General features: G+C 44.7%; 1 protein-coding gene across 2 annotated transcripts in view; it reads left to right on the top strand.

Annotated features, from left to right (window-relative positions):
- CACNG3 (calcium voltage-gated channel auxiliary subunit gamma 3) overlaps positions 1-25,027 on the top strand; it is a 163,625-nt gene that overhangs the window by 128,226 nt on the left and 10,372 nt on the right. For both annotated transcript variants that reach the window (XM_088448106.1, XM_088448107.1), the window contains exon 2: positions 14,978-15,061. In XM_088448106.1, the coding sequence (XP_088304232.1) occupies positions 14,978-15,061 (84 nt within the window). The remainder of the gene's footprint in view (positions 1-14,977; positions 15,062-25,027) is intronic.

Here is a 25,027-nt window from a genome sequence, read left to right as displayed (position 1 = left end):
GGATAGTGGTGCCCAGACGTGGTAAACTGTCGTGGGTAGGGGAGGCTAGATGATACAAATTGCACTGTCTCTCCCTCACCTCTCCTACCTGGCGTTCCCTCTCAATGGATCTCCCAGAAACCTCCCATCAAAAAGTTCTGATGCCGGAGGAAGTGTTGTACTGTATTTGGACATTAGATACAGAGAGCATACTGTGGGTACTGGTCACCTGTTTTCTGGATATTTTAAGCTCCCAAGTGCTCTATAGCTGCAAAACTATTAGTGTGTAGATTTGTATTGTGTTTTCCCGCTTGTCCTGTTGCTGGTTCTTCCAGCTATTATGTATTATGCACACACCACAGAGGAGAAGTTAACCAAGGGGGCAAGGGGATCATTAAAGTGACCAGTCTGTTTGATTCAACACAGTTATGATGAGCGCGTATATTTATGGTCTTATATAGATATAAAATCTTTTTGCCTTTGATCCATTGTGGATTCCTTTGATGTTTTCTCGCAGTCTCTCTCCTTCCATTTTTACACTACTGATCCTTGTTTCTCCTCTTTGGAGCAAAGCAGCTGGTGTTCATGTTCTATTATTAAGAGAACCTTTTGCTGGACTATTTTGGATAATAAGACTATGGGGCCTATTCATCAACACTAAAATAAAGTTTTTAAGGACATTTTCCTTAATTACCGTTATTTTAGTATTCATGAAGAGACTTAACACAGGAGATATCACTGATATCTCCTGGTTAAGTCCCCCTGCGTTGATTTCCACACTCCATACTAATGTATGGGGATATGGAAATTATGCTATTCATTAAATTCCGAAAATTATGTATTTTCTGAATTTGATGGAGTTACTATCCGCCACTGTGAGGTGGCGAATAGCAGGTAACACTTACCTGCTTTCAGCTGGGCAGGTCCCCCGGTGTCTTCCTCCGAAGCTCTGGTCCCTCCTCTGGCTCCGGTGGCTGCTCGGACACTGTGTTCTCCCAGCAGAACACAATAAAGTTTAGAAAAAAAACAAAACTTTTTTTTCTTTTCTAAACTGTACTGTAGTCTGCTGGGAAAACACGTGTCAGAACAGCCACTGGAGCCGGAGGCGATGCAGCGGGCAGGTAAGTCGGGGATGGGGGAGAGGTATGCGGAGGGGAAAGGGAGGGTTGGGGGGGGGGCACACAAAATTACTGCAGCTGTAGGCAACGCTGCGCTGCTTTTACGGATGTAACAGCGCATGCGCAGCACTGTTTCCAGCTGCGGTAAGTTAGTGTACAGAGCGAAAACTATCTATTTCCCGAAAAGCTGTCATCGCAAAAATGACAGCTTTTCGGAATAGATAGTTATGGGGAGGAGGAATGATGAATTCCTCCGGTAATTAGGTAGAACTCCATGCGAGTTCTATACCTAATTACCTCCATCGAATTTTAAGTTATGATGAATAGGCCCCTATATTGTGTGCAGCTCTGACTTTATAATATCTTTGGTGTACCTTTGATTCAGCCTAACATTGTGACCGGATCCAGGAGAAATTCATTTGCATTGCCACGTGATTAAACATCCCCTCTCTCCTGCAACCTACACTCAAACCTCCCAACCGTCCAGCTTTTGGTGGGACCGACCTGATTTTGAAGGACTGTCTCATGGTCCCGTGATTAGGACATTACTATTGAATGATTACTGAGGGGGTTAGGACTCAGATGTTGCACACAGCATATGACATTACATTTTTTTTTAAATCAAATTATAAATTTTGTAAAGGTCACATCCCCCTGTTCACTGTTGAGAATGACCCCCCCCCATGTTTGCAAAGTATGTATGCTTAAGACGAAAGTGAAAAAATAGAAAAAAAGCTTAAAGTTTTCTCTTTTGCCGGCAAAGTCCCATTTGACTTAACCCATCAGTGTTTATTCCTAGAGTCACTACAAGGAGCTGTAATAAACTATTTATTGAGTAGGGCAGCGTAAGGAAAGATAGGATATTGTGTTTATAACTTTACACTTATACATATGGTACTATAATACACGCACAAAAAGAAACATGTATCCATGGGCAGGTAACACAAGTATTGTCAGTTTGGTTACAAGTCTATGGATCCAGGGCACATAATATGTGCTGTGTATAGAGTCAGGGCATCAGCTAGGGTAGTGTGGCCGATGCCATCGCACAGGGCACCACAGATCAGGGGGAGCTGTTTGGGCCTGTCAAAATTTTGTTGATTATCATTCTCACCTGTAGCTTCCTCTTATATCATCCCCAGCATCTCCTCGCCTCTCCTATCTCTTCCCTGGCCCATGAAACCATTCCCCTTTTTGGGTGCATTATGTCCCTTTGAAAAATTAGGGGGGCGCCAATGCTCTTTCCGGCACAGGGCACCAAAAAGTCTAGTTACGGCTCTGTATAGAGTTATACGCTATACTGGAGGACACTGGGGTTATACAATGTTTTGGCTACTGAGGCTGTTAATATACTCTGATGCACAATATACTGAGCAATGAGGCGTTTACTATGCAATTATATATATATATATATATATATCCACAGTAATGTGTAAAGGCACTCCAGGACTGAACAGCATAAATAAAGTCACCAACACGGTCTCCTGTTTAAGTCAACGTTTCGGAGGGACAAACACCTTTATCCAAACATGTCTTGAGGAAGTTGTTTGTCCCTACGAAACGTTGATTTAAACAGGAGACCGTTTGGTGAGTTTATTTATGCTGTTCAGTCCAGGAGTCTCTTTATACATTACTGTGGATATATTTCGTTTTTAGTAAAGAGCACTTGGGCAAGTTGCATTGGATTTTGTGAGTGCCAGATTTTTTCTGGAACTTTGTATATACTCACAGTACGATGTAAACATTTTAGGCAGGTGTTGAAAAACTGCTAGAAAATATTGTAAGTGTTTTAAAAAATAGAAGTGTTAATAGTTTATTTTTATCAATTAACAAATTGCAAAGTGAATGAACTTAAGGGAAATCTAAATCAAATCAGTATTTGGTGTGAACACCCTTTGCCTTCAAAACAGCATCAATTCTTCAATTCTTCTAGGTACACTTGCACACAGTTTTTTAAGAAACTCGGCAGGGAGGTTGTTCCAAACATCTTGGAGAACTAACCACAGCTCTTCTGCGTGCTCATATCCATCTGTCTCTTCATGTAATCCCAGGCAGACTTGATGATGTTGAGATCAGGCCTCTGTGGGGGCCATTTCATCACTTCCAGGAATCCTTGTTCTTTTTTACGCTGAAGATAGTTATTAATGACATTGGCTGTATGTTTGGGGTCGTTGTCCTGTTGCAGAATAAATTTGGAGCCAATCAGACCAGTGAAGCATGGTGGAGGTTCCTTGCAAGTTAGGGGCTGCATTTCAGCAAATGGAGTTGGGGATTGATCAGGATTAATGGTGTCCTCAATGCGGAGAAATACAGGCAGGTACTTATCCATCATGCAATACTATCAGGGAGGCATCTAAATGACCCCAAACATACAGCCAATGTCATTAAGAACTTTCTTCAGTGTAAAGAAGAACAAGGAGTCCTGGAAGTGATGATATGGCCCCCACATCATCAAGTCTGTCTGGGATTACATGAAGAAACAGAACAATTTCAGCAAGCCTACATCCACAGAAGATCTGTGGTTAGTTCTCTATGATGTTTGGAACAACCTCCCTGCCGAGTTCCTTCAAACACTGTGTGCAAGTGTACCTAGAAGAATTGATGCTGTTTTGAAGGCAAAGGGTGGTCACATCAAATTTTGATTTGAGTTAGATTCTCTTATGTTCATTCACTTTGCATTCTGTTAACCTATTAAATATAAACTAGTAACACTTCTACTTTGAAAACATTCCTACTTTGCAGCATTCTTTCCACACCTGCTTAAAACTTTTGCACAGTACTATATATATATATTTATATATATATATATATATATATATATATATATATATATATATATCGGGTAAAATAAGTATTGAACACATCCACATCTTTTTCAGGTAAATATATTTGTAATGGGGTTCTTTGCTTTTACCCATCATGAGGTGTTTCATGTGAGACACCTTGGTAATGAGCAGGGCCGGATTATAGGCGGGGCGAAGGGGGCGGTCATCCTGGGGCCCCCACACATAGAGGGCCCCCACACATTGGCACACTTCCCCCACTACATTTACAATGAAATGACTGCTGAAACGTGCACTGCATTCGGCGGCTCAGCTGTTTTTAGAGCGGTCGCCGAGGAACTTCTCCACAGTCGGGGTCTCGAGAGATTATGTCATAATCCCGCGAGACCAGGACTGTGTGTCTGTGATGCTGCTGAGCGGACGTGAGTGAGACGCCCAAAGCGCTCTTTCACTCATTGTTATCCATTCCTCAGCGGCGCTGCCAGCCTGCTGCAAGTGACAGTGAGTTCTCACTGTTTGTTCCCTGCGTCCCTGCCTCTGAGAAAGAGCTAGAGAGGCAGGTAGTCATGTCACATACATTTATTTATATAGATCTATGTAGATTTTATATATATATATATATAAACACACTGTAGATCTATATAGATATATTTATATAGATCTACAGTGTATATATATATATATATATATATACACACACACACTCTATATAGAGAGAGAGAGAGAGAGAGAGAGAGATCTATATATATAGTATAAAGATTGATGCTCAATCCTGCTATTTTATCCATTTGTAACGGAGTGCCGACGTTGAGGTATATATATATATATATAATATATATATATGCGTGTATATATATAAATATATATATGTGTGTGTGTGTGTATATATGTATATATATATATATATATATACACACACACACATATATTTAAGCAAGTACACTGAACCAAAATAATAATAATAAAAATATATATATATATATATATACACACATATATATATATATATATATATATATATATATATATATATATATAGTGAGCATATATATATTTATTGATAGGGGCCCCCACAATTTTGTTGCCCAGGGGCCCCCGCTGTTCTTAATCCGGCCCTGGTAATGAGACACCTTTCTATAGGTCATCGGTTGGGACTGAACCAGTTTATATTAATTTGCACTGACAAGGGGCGGGATTGTTTTCTAATTACTGATATATTTCAGATGGTGTCTTGACTTTCCATGCCTTTTTGCACCTCCCTTTCTTCACGTGTTCAATACTTTTTCCCTGTGTCATTTCACATTATTACACATAACTTAATTTATGGACATCTATGGTTTGATTTCTTTGCATGTGTGGATTGCATGGCTTGCTCTGACATTCGGTGAACATTTCATCACAATAGCCCCATTACATATATATTTACTGAGAAAAATGCTGATGTGTTCAATACTTATTTTACCCGCTGTGTATATATATATATATATATATATATACATATATATAATGCTGTGCAGAAACGCACGCAGCAGCGTCTATTGACGAGCTCCTTCCCCAGTGTACATCCATGCAGCCAAATGTGCATAGACTAAGACGCCCAGTGTCAGTACCCATACTTGCAATAATTCCGATTGGCGCATCCGTAGACGTCACCATCGGTCGCACCAGCGAAACTTGCACCAGCCCTATGGCAGGGACAGGTTCTCTGTCTGACCACAGCCTCCTATGGCTGTGGCTGTACGTCTGTGTATCCAACCACTTTCACTGACACGCCCGCGACATTCCCATTAAAGGCCTATTAAACAGCCCTACTAGCCACATCCCAGTCACCACCCAGGAACACTTTCCCAAAACATTCCTGATACCATCTGTCCCGATCGCAGCAGCGCCTCTGTAAGTACACTGTGTAACGTTTGCGCTCTATTAGTTTTAGGAATTTTTGTAAATATGCAGTTGCAAAAAATTCGCTCAACTACATTGACAACAGCATTATGTCCATCTCTGAATCAGGCTCTTAGTGCTATATCTTGTGCTTGAAATTGGTCTACAGTGCCGGCTCCAGGTGGAGCAGCGCTCTGTGCCATTGGTTGGCGCCCCCATTGGCCGAAAAGGGGGCATGTCATAATTTCCATAGGCCACGCCCCTAGGAGACACCGTTTCATCATGCTGGGGGCGAGCCCAGCACTCCATCAGCAGCTGGGCGCGGCATTCATTCAGCTATGACGTCACAGCTGCTCTCTGCTCAGCAAAACTGAGCTGCAGTGGTGCATGTCCCCAACCTCCCAACCACCAGGCTGGACACTTCAGCACGCGGGTGGAACAGCAGGACAGTGCCCGAAAAATGGGACTGTCCCACAGAAATCGGGATGGTTGGAAGGACTACGCCCCTGTTGGGAGGGGTGGCGTCCCTGTTCGACCACACTGGTCAAACACCCCTAGAGCCGGCCCTGTTGGTCTATATAATATGCTGAACATTAATGCTATTTAAATATCGATTTTCAATAAGACTATAAAATATGCTGTATATAGGGTTAAATAATAGGTGAGATATTGGTGTATATTTATTATGCAATCACTGGTGATGTATAGTATGCTGCACATTTATATCAGCATGTATTCTTATGGACACTATACATTATTACCTATTTTGTCGATGGCGCTCCAGGATGAAAAGGGGTGGCCTAAATAAAGGGGCGTGGTCTCACGGGGCATCCCGATAACATCACTCCGGGGGCAGCCCAGCATCACCGGAAATGTTACCTTCTCTTCTGCAGGAGCCGGGTGCTGCAGGAGAATGTCACACTGCCACACCCGGCTCCTGTCACTGTAGAGGAGCAGGCATTTTGGTGTCACACCCTACGAGGGTGACACCCGGGTGAAGCCCACACCCTCCTCATGACGCCACTGGGTAGCCGCTATCAAATGCTGTGGAAGTGATGGCCATCCAATGTTAAAATACAGCTGAATTCAACGGTTTAACCATGGGAACAGCCACGTAGTGCTATTACACATGTGCAAACAGGGTTTTCTTTGCGCATGCAATTATCATATGGGTTTTTTTTTCCAGCAAATTAGATGATTAGTTACCAGGTTCCAGAAAAACATAGGCAATGAGTGGTGTGATTTGTGTGCTGTAATGCACTTTCCATTATGTCTGTAATGCTGTAATGTCTTGAGGATTGTGCAGAAAATATAGCTTGGTATCTGACAGAATCAAGAGCACCAGAAAGTTTTTAGGTTGGGGGGATCAAGATATAATTTAATTTTGACGCCCTTATCTGTCTCTCTCTTTCTACATAATTAATACATTATTATTATTATTATTATTTTTTATTATTGTTATTATTATTATTAAAACATACCGTCCCCCACAGAAAATAAAACACACAGGGCTCTATTAACTACAATCCGCATTTTGAATGCAGATTGTAGTGTGATATTACTGACTGAATTTGCATTGCGAATTTACTAAAAATCCCTTGCAGGGACAGAGCTTGCAATAAAGCTCTGTCCCTGCGAATCTCCTCCGCAACCTTATCACGATATTTTTGCAAAAAATACCGTGACAAGTGCCCGAGCATGCGGCGGCCGCTGCTAAGCCCTGCCACTAAGCCCCGCCCCCGCAATCGCGACCCCCTCCCTGCGACCCCCCCTCAATAATTTCACTTACCTCCGGTGATGGGTGCTCCGGTGATGTCCTCCGTGGCTCTGGTCAGCTGACATCCCATCCTGCACTGGGACCCGGTCAGGTGACAACCGGGCCCCAGTGCAGGATGGGAGAACAGCTGACCGGAGCGAGGACATCACCAGAGCACCGATCACTGACCCTGGACTCTGGTAAGTTTTTTTTTTTTTACTATTTTTTTGGCAGTGATCAGCGTGTGGTCTGATTAGTCCACACAGCTGATCGCTGGGGCCGGCTCCGGGCTCTGCTCTTTTCACTTTATTTTTCACCCTTTTTCACTTTATTTTAGCATATAAGTCCTCAGGCTGCGTAGGACATCGCAGTGGATAATTTATGCACGCCCAAAAAACGGCGTGCAAACGCACTGGCATGCCTGCATTCAGCTGACCACCCCGTCGCCACACACAAATGGCACTCCCTGTCAATCACTCTGTGATGGGTCTCCATAGTCACTCCGATCGCAGTTGTCTGGTTTGCACACGCACTGCGATGCATACACATGCGCAGTACGCAACAATCCGCTGATGGCGTGTGTATTAGCAACTGCGTTCCTTGCTGAATCAGGCCCATTGCCCTCTAAAGGAAAACATAAAACACATTGGGGAAGATGTATGAAGCTCTGTAAAGTAATAAAGTGCAGAGTGATAAACGACCAACCAATCATCTCCCCGCTGTCATGTTACAGGGTGTGTTTGAAAAATGACAGTTGAGAGCTGAGTGGTTGGTCGGTTATCACTCTCCACTTTATCACTTCCAGAGCTTCATACATCTGCCCCATTGAGCCGTATTTATTAACATTATTTTTACTAAAATAAAGTGAAAAAGGGTGTTTTCACACCCTTTTCACATTATTTTAGTTTCACATAAATTTACTAAAGGGCAATTGGAGTAGAATTCGTAAAATTCTACTCCAAACCCTAATTATCACATATTTCTAGTAAGCAGATCGCATTTCCCATAATTTTAATGGGAAATGTGATCTGGCAAAAGTTACCGGGGGCTCTATTTATTAACATTATTTTTACTAAAATAAAGTGCAAAAGGGTATTTCACACCCTTTTCAGATTATTTTAGTTTTATCTAAATTTACTAAAGGGCAATTGGAGTAGCATTCATAAAATTCTACTCGAAGCCCTAATTATCACATATTTTTAGTAAGCAGATCGCATTTCCCATAATTGTAATGGGAAATGCGATGTGTCTGAGATTTACTAAAAATAAATTGTGAAATAATACCGGGGGAAGCCCTGTGATAATAACGCCACCTGGAGGTGCCGTTATCCAGGTTTTCCCCCGGTTACCGGACTCCTGCTCTGCTCTAACAGGCAGAGCAGAGCCCGGAGCTGGCCCCAGTAATCAGCTGTGTGGTCTAAACAGACCACACGCTGATCACTCCTATAAAAAAAAGTAGTAAAAAAAAAAAACTTACCTGAGTCCAGGGCGGGTGATCGGTGCTCCGGTGATGTCCTCCGGGGCTTCGGTCAGCTAGTCTCCCATCCTGCCCTGTGATCCGGTCAGCTGCTGCATAGAACAGCTGACCGGGCCACAGTACAGGATGGGAGACTAGCTGACCGGAGCCTCGGAGGGAGGACATCACCGGAGCAGCGATACAGTGATAAGGCTGCGGAAGGGATTCGCAGGGACTGAGCTTTATCAATTCATTTGCAATGCAAATTCATTCGGTAATATCACACTACAATCTGCATTTTAATGTGAAAAAATACCGGGGGAAGCCCTGTGATAATAACGCCACCTTCAGATGGTGTTATCTGAAGGTGGCGTTAGCCGGGTCCCAGTGATCAGCTGTGTGGCCTAAATAGATCACAAGCAGATCAATGCAAGAAAAAAAAAAACTTACCTAATTCCAGGGCCGGTGCTCGGTGCTCTGATGATGTCCTACGGGGCTCCGTTCAGCTAGTCTCCCGGCTCCTGCACTGTGACCCTGGTCAACTGCTGCATAGAACTGTTGACTGAAGGTAAGTGAAAGTATGGTGGGGGGGAATCACGGTCGCCGGGGGAGGGTTAGGCAAGATGGTCGGCGCATGCGCCGGCACCTGCACACTGTATTTTAAAAAAAAATACAGTGAAAAGATTGCAGAGGGGATTTGCAGGGACAGAGCTTTATTGCAAGTTCTGTCCCTGCAAGGGATTTTTAATAAATCCCTGTTATATTTCCTAAATTTGCAATGCAAATATAGGCGAAAATATCACACTACAACCTCATTTTAAATGTGGATTGTAGTAAATAGGGCCCATTGTGACCTACAGTAAAAAAAATAAAACACATTGGGCTCTATTTACTACAATCCGCATATTGAATGCAGATTGTAGTGTGATATTATCGACTGAATTCGCATTGCGAATTCAGGCAATATCACAGGGATTTACTACAAATCCCTTGCAGGGACAGAGCTTGCGATAAAGCTCTGTCCCTGCGAATCCCCTTCGCACACTTATCACTGTATTTTCGCCAAAAATACCATGACAAAGTGCCCGCGCATGCGTCGACCGACCGCCGCTGCTACCCCCTCCCGGCACTAAGCTCCGCCCCCGGTGCTAAGCCCCTTCCCCCCTCGATCGCGGAATCCCCGCGACCCCCCCTCCCTTAATTACACTTACCTGCATGATCCGGGCCTCCGGTGATGTCCTCCATACCTCCGATCAGGTGATCTCCCATACTACACTGGGACCCGATCACCTGATGATCGGGCCACAGTGCACTATGGGAGACCAGCTGACCAGAGGGGAGACATCACCAGAGGCCTGATCACCGGTCTCTGGAGTCATGTAAGTAAAAAAAAATGTTGACAATTTTTTTCTTCTTTTTTTTACAGTAATCAGCGTGTGGTCTGTTTAGACCACACAACTGATTACTGGGACCGACTCCCGGCTCTGCTCTCCCCGTTAGAGCAGAGCAGGAGTCCGGTAACCGGGGGAGACCCTGGATAACGCCACCACCAGGTGGCCTTATTATCACAGGGCTTTCCCCAATATTTTTTTACAATTTATTTTTAGTAACTTTGGCCAGATCACATTTCCCATTACAATTATGGGAAATGCGATCTGCTTACTAAAAATAAGTGATACTCAGGGGTTGGAGTAGAATTTTATGAATTCTACTCCAATTGCCCTGTAGTAACTGTAGGTGAAACTAAAATAATGTGAAAAGGGTGTGAAAACACCCTTTTTCACTTTATTTTAGTAAAAATAATGTTAATAAATAGAGCCCATTGGGGCAATTCAAATATTTTTGTGGCACCCAAACGTAATGAGCCAACGACGGAGAAATTCAATTGTTACTCGCGCACCAGTGCCGCATGTATGCACCCAAAGGCATGGAGTTAGTTGTGTATAGCATTTAGTCGTGTGCAGGGAAAGACCGGCAATATTTAAGCGTCCATCTTGTTGCAGTATGAGAGGTACACACCCCTTCAATGCACTGGTTAGGCTGATTTCACCCTACTGTGGTCAGCGGTACCTCTCAACCAAGCGGGTATCAATAGTGCATTGGCATGGGTGTTGGATACCGCATCACTTAGCTTAGAAAGGGAGAGTTGGCCCTTGCAAGTTTTAATATCACACTTGTCCTTTATAATGGGATAGTTGGCCCTAGGGAGTTGTGACATCCTTTTGCCTAAGACAAGTGGGCACTGGTTGTTTGCCGTTCTCCCTTGCAGAAAAAAAGAAAACACATTGTCCCCCACAGGAAATTAATAAAACACCCATTATTATTGCCCCAGCCCTCACAGAACACTTACCTGAGCTCTGGCACCGGCTTTGCTATGAGGTGGCACATTCATGTGGCCGCTCTGCTGCAATTCCCTCAAGCCGGTCCTAGGGCACAGGACAGGCTTTGACAGGTATGGGGCAAAGGGCAGGCTATGACAGGTAGAGGTCAGAAGCTGGCTGTGACGGGTATGGAGCAGAGGGCAAGCTGTAACAAGTAGGGTGCAGAGGGCCGACTGTGACAGGTAGGGAGCAGAGGGCATGCTGTTGTTACAGGTAGGGTGCAGAGGGCAGTCTGTGACAAGTAAGGTGCAAAGGGCTAGCTGTGACAAGTAGGGATTGGAGGGCAGGCTATGACAGGTAGGGTGCAGAGTGTACGCTGCGACAGGTAGGGATCAGAGGGCAGGCTGTGACAGGCAGGGATCAGAGGGCAGGCTGTGACAGGTAGGGATCAGAGGGCAGGCTGTGACAGGTAGGGATCAGAGGGCAAACTGTCTAATGTAGGGGGTCAGAGGGCAGGCTGTGATCGGTAGGGGTCGGAGGGCTGTCTGTGCAGATAGGGGTTATGGCAGGCTGTGTGTGTGTGTTGTGTGTGTGTGTTTTGTGTGTGTGTGTTTGTTATGGGGTGGGATCAGTTTGTTGCTTGAACTGATGCCAACTGTAAAGCGCAATAAAATAATGTCTATCTATGGTCAGGGCCGTCTTCACAGCATTCTAGTCCCTGGACAAAGCATTGCACTGGGCCTATACCATACATGCCTACTCCCCCTGCACCCCTGAAAGAGTAGGCTGATCTCCCATATCCCGCCCACTTCCTAGTGAAGGGGCAGGATGTGGAGATTTTTATGGGGAATTTGCTAATCCATGAAGAGGGGGCCGAGGTAAATGATGCAACGTCATTTAGCCCCGCCTCCTCATCTGGAACCCGCGAATCGTGAGGTTTTACCATAAAATGGCTGGAGCCATATAACGCCTACAGTCTGGCCCCACCCCCAAAACTGACAACAGCGTCTCTTTTCCGGGCTGCTCCCGGAGAGGATGTTAGGAAAGTCGGTAAGTCTGGCCCATACCACCCATTCCTGGGAGAAAAAAAATAAGTAAACAGTCAATAAAATTAAACCTTTAGATTTATTGGTACTTTCAACAAAATCAATGTTTAAATAAAAAATTATAATGTAAAGTGAGGATTAATCTACAGAAAATGTTTAACATTATTATGTGGAAAAACACATACATTCCAACATATAAATAATCGCTCTACCCTAGTTATGGCCCTGCACATACATATATACAGCCATGCACAGGGGTGTAACTAGGTATTTGAAGGGCCCATAGCAAAAGTTTGTAAGGGCCCCTATGTACCACCCAATGGTGACAATATAACACATGTAACTTTGACATGGAAGATGGCCCCCACCCCCACTCCCCCCAGCTCTGGGCCCCATAGCAGCTGCACCCCTCGCACCAATGGTAGTTATGCCTATGGCCATGCACATACACACATACATACAGTTACACACCTACAGTATACAAATACATTTATACATACACACACACACATATACGTCTCCGAATTGTGACGTTTTCTTAATGTTGTACTTAGTCTCTTAAATGACACCTGCATATGGGATCGGTATTAAATACCGCCGGTTCAAACCCCGACACCGGAAGACTGGCAGCAGTGAAGATCCCGACAGCTAAAAAGGTAAGTATAACTAACCCTACTCCCCTCCCCAACCCTAACCCTCCTTTAGGGGTGCCTAAACCTAACCTCCCCCCTAGTGCCTAATCCTAAACCCCCCCATAAGTGCCTAAACCTAACTCCCCCATCCCCGCAGCCTAAGTCTCCCGGGGGGGGTGCCTAACCCTAACCTCCCCCCGGAGTGCCTAACACTAACCCCCCCTTCCCCTAGCCTGACCCTAACCCTCCCGGGAGGGGGGGCCTAGCCCTAAGACCCCCCGAGTGCCCCTAACCTATACGACCCCTCACCCGGCTTACCTTCGTTCGGTATGCCGGGCGTCGGGCTACTGGCGTAGGTATAATGACAGGCGTCGGGATTTCGACACCTGTCATTAGCACCCTGCCGGGATTCGGCAGTCGGCATTTCGACCGTCGGCTGGGAATTATACTTTCTGCACATTGTGAACGAATGCTGGACAGTCTGCCTGCTCAGAGGCCCCTAGAATCGTGGTCGCCCTGTGCAGCTGCCCAGTGTGCCTATACTTTAAGATGGCCCTGTCTATGGTGGTGTCTGGTCTGTTAGAGACAGTACTGGCCAGTGTTTCCAGCAACATACTGTCTACTGGGAAGAATGCAGATCGGGGGGGGGGATTTCTTCCTTGTCTCCCATGTGAATAAGTGCAGTGCCTCGTTTCCCGACTGACCTTGTAGTGCCGGCATCACCGGTGCAGGTAGGGGAGCCTCCGGGGCCTGTGCTTGTGTTGCTCGGCACTGATGCTTGTCTTGGATGAAAGTCAGGAAGGCCAAGTAATTAGCCAGCTGTGTGGCGGCTGGTGACTTTTGAAGTTACTGTAATTAAGGTGCGCTAGAATGAAATGAAGTAGCAATGTATCTGAAAGAGACATCATTCAGCTTACTGCCCGGACTCTGCAGCACCCCCCACATCGCGGCACTCTAGGCAGCAGCCTTATGCTGCCTATTGGTTGCACGATCCTGCTGCATTCCCGCCATGAGTATTAGAGGAGTGCTGCTATATTGGGCTGCAGCAAAGGAGCACAGCAAAATCAGAGAGTACCGGCCCAAAAATTTAGTCCCAGTGAAAGATGGGAACTTCAGGTGGTTGTCTTACATCCTATCCCAGGATGACTTTTTCAGCCATGGGCCTCATTTATCAACAAGTTTTATCATTCACAATGAGTGATAATACTCGCTGCATATGATAATGGTGCTCCAGCCAATCAGCTCCCAGCTGCCATTTTTCAAACATATGACAGTTGGGAGCTGATTGGCTGGAGCACCGTTATCATACGCAACAAATTTTATCACTCGTTGTGAATGATGGAACTCGTTGATAAATGAGGCCTTATGTGCCTAGCCTAAACGTCATGAATATTGCAATCGGTCTGCGGGGTTCTCTCAACCCTTTAGCATTTTGTAGTCGTATTCAGGTCAACATCAATTGAAGTGCCTCATGCCTCAGTAATTTCACTATTTCCATTTGTAGGCTGCAATCAAGCCAACATTCATTTGATCCTCAAAATAGTGTGTCAGTAATGGATACACTATAAATCATTGCCACATACCATAAGAACGATGTTGATAATAGTAATTAACACAGGTGACTAAACCAGTTTACATCCCTTCTACTGTAAATGAGCTATAGATAAAAGCAGAGAATTTAAAAAAAAATCCTACCAAAAAAGGAATTACGTATTAAAGTCATATTTTAATTTTTTCAACGTTGATTCCAAAGTGTTCTAACCTGTTAAACCCTGGTGTCATACTCTCGTCCTGTTATGAAATGACAGCTATGCTCAGATTGAAGTGGAGAAGAACATAAAACACTCACATCAGAAAAAAAGAGCTAAGTAGATTACTTGTGTTTTGTGTTCTCCTGCATTAATGCCTTGCAGGACCCTAGATCTCTGGGTTTTAAGTCCCAACATTTTTTATTTTTTTTAGCAGAGTTGCTTCTTTTGTGTAACTAGTTATCTCTCTTCCGCAGGAGCCTTCCGAGGAATGTGCAAGAAAATTGATCATTTTCCGGAGGACGCAGATTACGAGCAGGACACTGCGGAGTATTTACTGCGTAAGGACTTTACTTCAAGTGATTACCCTGTCTGCTCTTCAACCTCAATACAGTCCAGTCTAGATGTTCAAAGGCGCCTAATACGTCCTCAGCAGATTTCACTGTGACGGGAGAGTGGCAGCGCGGGGACAAAAGGAAGAAAGGGTGGGGGGCGACACAGCCAGGCACAAACATGTTTATCTAGGCGTAATTACAAAGGGAATCGTCTGTCGGTGGCAAGTGTACATGATTGAGGATTCTGTTGACAAATGGGAAAATAAAAATCTTAGGGGGCTTATATTCAAATTGTAGGATTAGCCTATATGAAAGACAAGTTTATAACAAAGACTTGTTTATAACAAGTTCAAATGTATATGTAAATTATTCCATTCATTAAAGTAATTATACTTGACGTAGGTTATATTAAGGTGCGTATCCACTAGACAAGAGTGGAACGACTGTACGATTACAACATTGTAATCGTGTAATCGTTCTTCACCCTGTGTAGTGGATAATGTGCCCACACAGAACTATAATGGGTCCAGGACCCGCACCGCACACCCTGCACCCATATTATTTAAAACTTACCTCTTCAAGGTCCTGCGCCGGGTATCAGCGCTGTACAAAAAGCCGGAAAAATGGCCGCGGCGGCCATTTTTCCAGCGTTTTGTGCATGCACAGTAGACTCCAGGCACACTCTAGTGCCCAGAGTCTACTAATGCTCTGGTGGCCGGCCAGCCACGTCAGTCGGCTGCTGGCCGCCGGGAAGAGAGGAGGGGGCCCCGGACGGGGATTGCACACGGGCCCCCTCCTCTCTAAAGACGCCCCTGCACGGAACGATATGTCATTCAGTGCAGGCACCTTCCCTCATCCCCGAACATGCACAACCTGTCGTTATCGGCAGATTGGCCTGCATGTTCAGGCGATTATAGCGGGAGCGCGCATTGCTCGTCGTTTTCAACATTTTAATGCACGATTTATGAACGATTAATGAGCAATTAAACGATAGCGATATCGTAATAGTTCAATCGCTCATTTTATTCGTCTAGTGGATACGCACCGACCGACATGTACAAGATTTCTACTCTTATGCAGAACACTTACGGAATTCCATACTTACCTATTCTCCCGGAAGGTGCGGAGGGTTTGTGCCATTTCAGGTAGTTCCTCGGACCCCTGTAAGTGTGTGGGTGTATCTTCCGCATCCTGCCCACTTCCTATAAGCATACTTAGGCCAGAATACAAAGCTATTATGTTGCAATCATTTTTTTTATATTATGCAGGTATATCTATCAAAATCATTCATAAATAATGTCTCCATGTGCTGTTCATACTTGTCTAGGCCAGAGGTTAAAGGTCCATTATCCTCATATACGAACTACAGTTAGATCAATCCCTAAAACATTAAGGCCCCTATTTACTACAATACGCATTTAAAATGCGGTTGTTGTGTGATATTTGTGGTTGTTGTGTGATATTTAGGAAATATCACATGGCTGTACTAACATCCGCATGCAGGGACAGAGGCCCTGATTCAGAGCCGGACGCTCTGACAGAATGCTCGCTCTGATTCAGGGCCATCCTTCATTTTTAGAGCGGCCTCCTGGCCGCTCGTATAGCTTTGGGTGACCACCCACAGCTATAGCGAGCGGCCAGGAAGATGGTCGCGATGGTCAAGACCATCGCGACCATCGGGCTTGCGACTTGCGGGCTTGCGACGAGACCTTTGTGGTAGGGTCTCGTTGCCGCAAGCCCTGGAGTGCTTTTGGCTCTCTCAGAGCCGAAAGCACTCCCACTGACATCACTTGTGATGTCAGTGGGGCCGGCCCCAGACGGTAGGCGTGCCCATGGGAACACCTCCGTCTGGGCAGGCACGCCCCCGGCATGCCCACCAAAGGGGGCGTGCTGTCACTCACCATCGATAGCACACCCCCTTTGTAGCGACACCCATAGCGACGGCTTGGCCGTCGCTAACCGGATTTCGCACATGCGCACGACGGAGCCGGGTCCGTCGTGCGCATGTGCATTGGGCCAACATCGACCCGCTTGCGAGCACTCAGTGCTCGCGAGCAAGTCTGAATTAGGCCCTCAGCTTGCAATGAAGTTCTGTCCCTGCGTATCCTGTCCTCGCACTTGTCTCTGCAACTGCGCCACCGCCGGATACCGCAGATCACATTTGCCATTACAAGTATGGGAAATGCGATCTGCTTGCTAAATATATGTGAATTGAAGGGATTGGAGTAATTTTTCACGAAAACTACTCCAATTGCCCTTTTCATGTTAATTTAGTAAATATAATGTTAATAAATATGCCCCTAATGCTTGATTTAAAACTACACTGCCTACAATTATATTATCTGTAATAAGCTACTCCATTTATGTATAAGAAGATACAATTGAGACATATTATCACAGTGCGGAAGTAAATCCCATAGCCGCTGCGTACAAAGACCTGAGAAGAAACGACAATACCGCAGCCGCTGTCTTTTGTACAGAGACGCCTACGTCCAGCATCTCAAATCCGCTGCTTGCAAACAAAGGGGCAACATTGGTTGCACCATCCACGTTCTGACCAACCTTACGGATGCTCAGAATGTCTGTCGGGAACTGTGATAACGGGGCCAATACCACTGCTTACATGGATGTAGTCGCTGGCTCCAACAGGCACCCGAAACAGTTGCGACACGCCAACCCTCATTACCTCCCACATAGCTCGCTACCTATCAATCATTCTGCATCCAAACCCACACTACGACCTCCGTTTAAATCCAGCGCGACACAAGTGCAGTAGAAAAAATATCAGTCAGCTGCGAAAACATTTAGCATTGCGCCCACCTCTGAATCAGGCCTAGAATGTAACTGTACTTCCTAATATCAACAACATATCCTGCCCAAATAGTCGCTTCCTTGTGCTACAACTGGACAGGTGTGTAACCCCATTAGCAGTAGAGAGAGAAAGAATACGGAGATATAATTTTACAGAATGTGCTTAGCCCTGTAATATATATATATACGGAGTTCTGCTTCCCCTATATTTAAAACTTATCATAAAAAGGCTGATAAGCTAATTTCCCAGTAACACATCTCTAATAATTTTGTCTCATTTCCATGTCAGTTATATATTTGCACCGTTATCCCCACTGTTCAGTGCTGCGGAGCACTGTGTTATACCTCCCAACTGTCCCTATTTGACCAGGCAGCTGAGGGGCAAAGCACCTTTCTGTATGCAGACCAGCAGTGACTGGCCATTGACCATTGATAGTTCAAAATCAACGATGGTTTATGGCCGATGTTGAATTGTTCGATTGTAGCTGTATGCCAGATGGTTGGTTTATTTACTCTGTCGTTTTTATGGCTGCTGCTCAGAGCTGCTAGATTGTTGGCCAGCAGCCCTGCGCCGCCACCACCTCTCAGTCAGAAGCAGAGCCAGCCGCCACGTATGCGCAAAGACAACGATGGTAAGACCATCTATGGCACCTCACTGAATAGTTACCGGCCATTGATGGGTTGTGTCACCATCGTCATTGATAGTAGTAACCATCGAATGCCACACCGATGGCCATCACTAGCTCAAAAGCGATGGAACGGGGCGGGATAGGTTCAGGGCATCGGAAGCACTGACCATGCCACTGTGCTGCCTGGTTACACCCCCAATCAAGCACAAGCATTTTTGTCCTGAATCACAGGGATTGACTGTATGGTACCTAACAAAACAATAAAATTAATAATAATAATAGTTAGTACTAGTAATCATATTCATTACATTGCAAGTAATAAATCTTTTGAAGTGGTTATTATGAAACTTGAACAGGAAGTGAAAGGAGCAACGTTATAATTTTTTTACATTTGTGACTCTTGTGACATCCAAAGGAATCTCTGTCAGCATTCAGCTGTATTCAGCTTCTCAATTATACCCCTTTTCCACCTAAATTCCGGGTCTGACCCGGAGTTGGAACAAAGTTCCTATCTGGATCAGACCCGGAATTTTGCCGGCGCCGACTCGGGATATTCCCGAGTCAGCGCCTCTCACACCGCAGTCGGGTCTGCATAGACCCGGCTTTTGCAGAGTGAAAGTGGTCGCTTGGAGATGACGTCATCTCCAAGTGCCACTGAAGCCGGACCAATCGGCCGGTCATCATGACCCGGAGTGCGCTGCTCTCACAGCAGGGTTTCACGGGCTACGCCCATGTTAAACCCTGCTAGTTACCTGGGTTGGATTGCCGGGTCACTCGACCCGGCGATCCAACCCTCTCCCCTTTTATACCAGGGAGCTGCCCGGGTTAACCCTGCAATAACCTGGGTTTTAAAAGGGGTATTACTGAGGCATGTCTAATGAAAGTTATAACATGCTTTATTATACAGCTTTAATAACTATCTGTTTATCACTTTCGAGAAAGCTAACACCATGGGCATAACTATCATACAGATACAGTGCATCCAGAAAGTATTCACTACGCTTCACTTTTTCCACATTTTGTTATGTTACAGCCTTATTCCAAAATAGAATAAATTAATTTTTGCCCTCAAAATTCTACACACAATATCCCATAATGACACCGTGTTAAAAAATTTTTTTTAGATTTTTGCAAATTTAATTTAAAAAAAACACACTAAAGCTGCATACACACGTAAAGATTTTCTGTCCAACTATCCAACTAGTTGATTGGTTGGAATGAAAATCTGGTAAGGTATGAAAGCAAATGACAATCAGCAATTTGCTCCCTAATGCTGGAAAATGGACAAAAACTGTTGTTTGAACAAATTGTTTAGATCAAACATTTAACAAACTTGTCTAACGACCATTTTCATCTGTTTTCTGGCATTTAAGAGCAAGTTGCTGATCATCATTTACTCCCATACGTTACGAGATTTTCATTCCAACCAATCAACTAGTTGGATGGTTGGACAGAAAATCTTTACATGTATGTATGCAGCTTTAGAAATCACATGTACATAAGTATTCATGGCCTTTGCCATGAAGCTCAAAATTGAGCTCAGGTGCATCCTGTTTCCACTGATCATCCTTGAGATGTTCCTACAGCTTAATTGGAGTCCACCTGTGGTAAATTCAGTTGATTGGACATGATTTTGAAAGGCATATACCTGTCTATATAAGTTCCCACACTTGACAGTACATGTCAGAGCACAAACCAAGTCTGAAGTCCATGGAATTGTCTGTAGACCTCTGAGACAGGATTGTCTTGAGGTGCAAATCTGGGGAAAGGTAGAGAAAAATATCTGGTGCTTTGAAGGTCCCAATGAGCACAGTGGCCTCCATCATCTGTAAATGGAAGAAGTTCAGAACCACCAGGACCCTTCCTAGAGTTGGCCGGCTGTCTAAACTGAGCGATCGGGGTAGAAGGGCCCTAGTCAGGGTGGTGACCAAGAACCCGATAGTCACTATGTCAGAGCTACAGCATTCCTCTGTGGAGAGAGGAGAACCTTCCAGAAGGACAACCATCTCTGCAGCAATCCACCAGTCAGGCCTGTATGGTAGAGTGGCCAGACGGAAGCCACTCCTTAGTAAAAAGCACATGGCAGCCCACCTGGAGTTTGCCAAAATGCACCTGAAGGACTCTCAGACCATGATGAGATAAAGATTGAACTCTTTGGCGTGAATGCCAGGCGTTATGTTTGGAGGAAACCAGGCACCGCTCATAACCAGGCCAATACCATCCCTACAGTGAAGCATGGTAGCAGCATCATGCTGTGGGGATGTTTTTCAGCGGCAGGAACTGGTCAGGATAGAGGGAAAGATGAATGCAGCAATGTACAGAGACATCATGGATGAAAACCTGCTCCAGAGCGCTCTTGACCGCAGACTAAAGCGATGGTTCATCTTTCAAAAAGACAACAACCCTAAGCACACAGCCAAGATATCAAAGGAGTGGCTTCAGGACAACTCTGTGAATGTCCTTGAGTGGCCCAGCCAGAGCCCAGACTTGAATCCAATGGAATATTCTGGAGAGATCTGAAAATTCCTGTGCTCCGCCACTTCCCATCCAAGCTGATGGAGCTTGAGAGGTGCTGCAAACAAAGTATTGAGCAAAGGTTGTGAATACTTATGCACATGTGGTTTCTTATTTATTTATTTTTTATTAAATTTGCAAAAATCGCAAAAAAACTTTTTACACGTTGTCATTTTGGGGTATGGTGTGTAGAATTTTGAGGACAAAGATGAATTTATTCCATTTTGGAATAAGGCTGTAACATAACAAAATGTGGAAAAAGTGAAGCGTTGTGAATATTATCCGGATGCACTGTAGGTGCAGCTGCTATGGGCTTAGAGCTGTAGAGGGGGCCATCTTCCATGTCGAAGTTACGTGTGTTATATATATTTTTCACCATTGGGTGGTACATAGGGGCCCTTACATGCTTTTGTTATGAGGCCTTCAAATACATAGTTACGCCCCTGGCTGACACTTTTAAAATATGTGTGTATGGGCAGTGCATCTCTATCCTGCATTGCTCTAAAATAGATTAGGGAAGAAGGGGCAGTGCATACAAGCATAGAAGTTTATAGACCCAAGTAGTTTACGTACAGGATTTGTATTAGTTGGTGAATTGTTGTATTATATAAGTTGAAAGGGGATGTAGTCAGCAATCCGACTGTCGGAATAACGGCAGATTGCGGGGGTAAGTATTAAGGTTAGGGGGAGATTTAGGATTAGGCACTAGGAGGAGGGATAGGGTTAGGTTGCGGGACGGAAGGATTAGGGTTAGGCTGCGGGATGGGAGGGTTAGGGTTAGACTGCGGGAGGGATGGGCTAGGGAGGGGGGTTAGGGTAAGGGTTTTAATCTGTCGGGATTCTGACTGTCGGGATGCTGATGTCGGTATTTTGACCATCCTGACAGTCGGAATCCTGTACCCAACCCATTGAAAGAGCTCAATATACTTTGCTATTTTAGACATTTTGGCTCATCTCAGCTATCATTTAGGGGCCTAGTATTTATCATTCTATATTTGTGGCATACTAGAATACAAGATGTACCCCTGGCGTTTCACATATAGACCTAACTTTTATAAATGGATGGTTCCAATATATATATATAACCACAATACTAAAAGTGGGTAAAAGTAAGTATATTTATTACAAATGATAGAATATCAATATATGTCTATGTGGACACATACACAAATACACGTTAATTTTGTGGGGGTGGGATACACCATTTGGCGTTTTACTCTCCCCTTTTTTTAAAAAAAATGGAGATTATCTCCAATTGATAGACTTCACACTAAGCCGTGAATGTTTCAAAGCAGTATGCAGTAAAAGTCAATATCTTTGGTAAAGATGTAATCACAAATGTAGCAGCTGACACCTGAATTAGGTGTAGGTCCACATAGGAGTTGAAAATGATACTTCTCACCGTTTGCTGTACTAAGCTGAGTCCCTTGCAGATGAGGGTGCACGAAGGTGGTTTGCCGGCAAACACTTACCTCGCTGTCATCAACTTGTTTCACCCAGCAACTGGGCTTCATCAGGATGGCTAGTCTCTCTAACCTCCGCACTTTATATACCTTGGTAGGTCTTCCTCCACTCTGCACGTTTTCTTCTCGTACGAGCGACTCAGCTTATTATATGTGAAGCGCCAGGGGTACATCTTGTATTCTAGTTTGTCATATTTTATAGGGAAGGTGAATCCCTATTTACCCCCAGGCCTGCATCACATATAGATATATAGGTGTAGCGCAGCCTTAATTTGTTTTTACATATATTTGTGGCATATCAAGCAAAATTACAGGGAGAGGTATCCACAGAAACCCTCCCCGGGTGCCGCACATGTGTGGTCAGCCAACCGCATACTTGCCAACTATTAGCTCCCTCCTTCCGGGAGGGAGCTGTCGGGCTTCCACGGCAAGGGGGGCGTGTCGCGGTAAAAGGGGGCATGACGCTGCAATGAAGCATCATTGTGGCCCTGCCCCCTCTTCACAATGCTGAGATTAACGGCATTGTGAAGCAGGAGGCGGGGTCACGATGACACGATTCAGCGCAAATCGTGTCACTGGCCCTCCCGCTGTGGGGGTTTATATTGTAATCGCGTGCGGTGGGGGGGGGGGTCGCCAGGTGTCGGGAGGCTTGCCTGCCTTTCCGGGGGGGGCGATTTTCGGGAGGCTCCAGGCCTATTCAGGAGGGTAGGCAAGTATGACCGGCTATGCATGATCAGTAGTGCTGCGGAGGTCCTGATATAGAGGTGTAGTGACCGCTGATGCGATCTCTTCACTTCTAACACATCACAGGTACGGGCTCCATCTGCATGAGCTTTATTTGTACATTCTTGCTAATATATATATTTCTTACTGTCATGAATAGCGGTAATAAGAAATCACAATTATTGGGTCTAAAACCCAATAATTGATACATGTGCCCCTCAGAGCAGGGGTTCTCAAACTCGGTCCTCAGGACCCCACACGGGTCATGTTTTCCAGGTCACCCAGCAGGAGCACAGGTGTACTCATTACTCACAGACACATTTTGAAAGATCCACAGGTGGAGCTAATTATTTCACTTGTGATTCTGTGAGGAGACCTGGAAACATGCACTGTTGGGGGTCCTGAGGACTTAAGCTGCATACACACACAACGATTTTGTTACCAACGATTTTATGAACTATTTTATGAACGATTTTCTGTCAGATTATCTGTCAGATTTTTTAAAGTGTCTTGAACGATTTTTATGAACTACAAACGATTTTTGCATATTCCCTTAATGAAAATCGTTGAGTTGACAATTCTGACTGAACTACAAACTACAAACGTGAAAGCGCATGAATGATTATCATTCATCGTTTGACTCAGAAAGTGAACGATTTTTTCAAACGATTATCGTTAAACGATATCATTTAACGATAATCGTTCAAAAAATCATTGTGTGTGTATGCAGCTATAAGCTGGCCACACACTAGACCAACTTTCATCCAACCATCCAACTAGTTGATTGGTTGGAATGAAAATCTGGTAACAATGGGAGTAATGATGATCAGCAATTTGCTCCTAAATGCCAGAAAACAGATGAAAATGGACGTTCAGACAAGTTTGTTAAATGTTTGATCTAATCAATTTGTTCAAACAACACTTTTTGTCCATTTTCCGGCGTTTGGGAGCAAATTGTGGATTGTCATTTGCTTTCATTCCTTACCAGATTTTCATTCCAACCAATCAACTAGTGTGTGGCCAGCTTAAGAACCTGTGCCTTAGAGCCTTAACTAACAGTAAAGCAGAGTATAATAATCTGCTTTACCCATATACCCAGGACCAAGTGCAATGCGGAAACAGTCGTATGTCCGGGTTACTGATGTATATACCTTTTATTGCTTTGGCTCACCTATAATATAAGTAAATGTGACTGTACCTTGTGAGCCAATGAACATTGAGCCACCATTCTGAGAGGTGAGTGGCATAGCATGTTTGTAGTTCCACAGCAGTCTGTCACCATAAGCAGGGAGTAAATAGCTAAGATTGCTTTAACTATGTAATTATGTTTTATTGATAGTGTTGTTTCTTATATTAGGAGAGGGGCGATGTCACGTGTGTAAAATATGACATATACGATTACGTAGTGCTGTGAGGTCACATGACTCTAAGGGCCAGATTCTATATGGATCGCAACTGCAACAGCGTACACAGATTGGCTCATGGTGCGTACTACGCATGCATGTCCACCGCAGTGCGCATGCGTGAGTTAGCATTGCGATCACACTACGATCACCTACACAGATACAGCCATCGCAGATCGAGGGACAGGATGTCAGCATTTGGTGACTGGGGAGTGGCTGGAGAAACACAGGCGTGCCTGTCCGTTTGAACGCTGTTTCCTGGGCGTGCAGAAATTAGCCACTGCAACGGCATACACAGCTTCTGTACTCACTGCATGTGACGAGAGTTGCAATCTCTGAGACAGGTCAGACCTGCTGTTATTGTGCGTGAGGGGCCGATGTTACTCGATGTTACCGATGTATACGCAGGATTGCGAGGTCTTACTGATG

The sequence above is a fragment of the Taudactylus pleione genome, unplaced genomic scaffold (genome assembly GCF_031769625.1).
Source record: "Taudactylus pleione unplaced genomic scaffold, aTauple2 ptg000451l, whole genome shotgun sequence".
NCBI lineage: Eukaryota > Metazoa > Chordata > Amphibia > Anura > Myobatrachidae > Taudactylus > Taudactylus pleione.
This window is presented reverse-complemented; position numbering and strand designations above follow the sequence as displayed.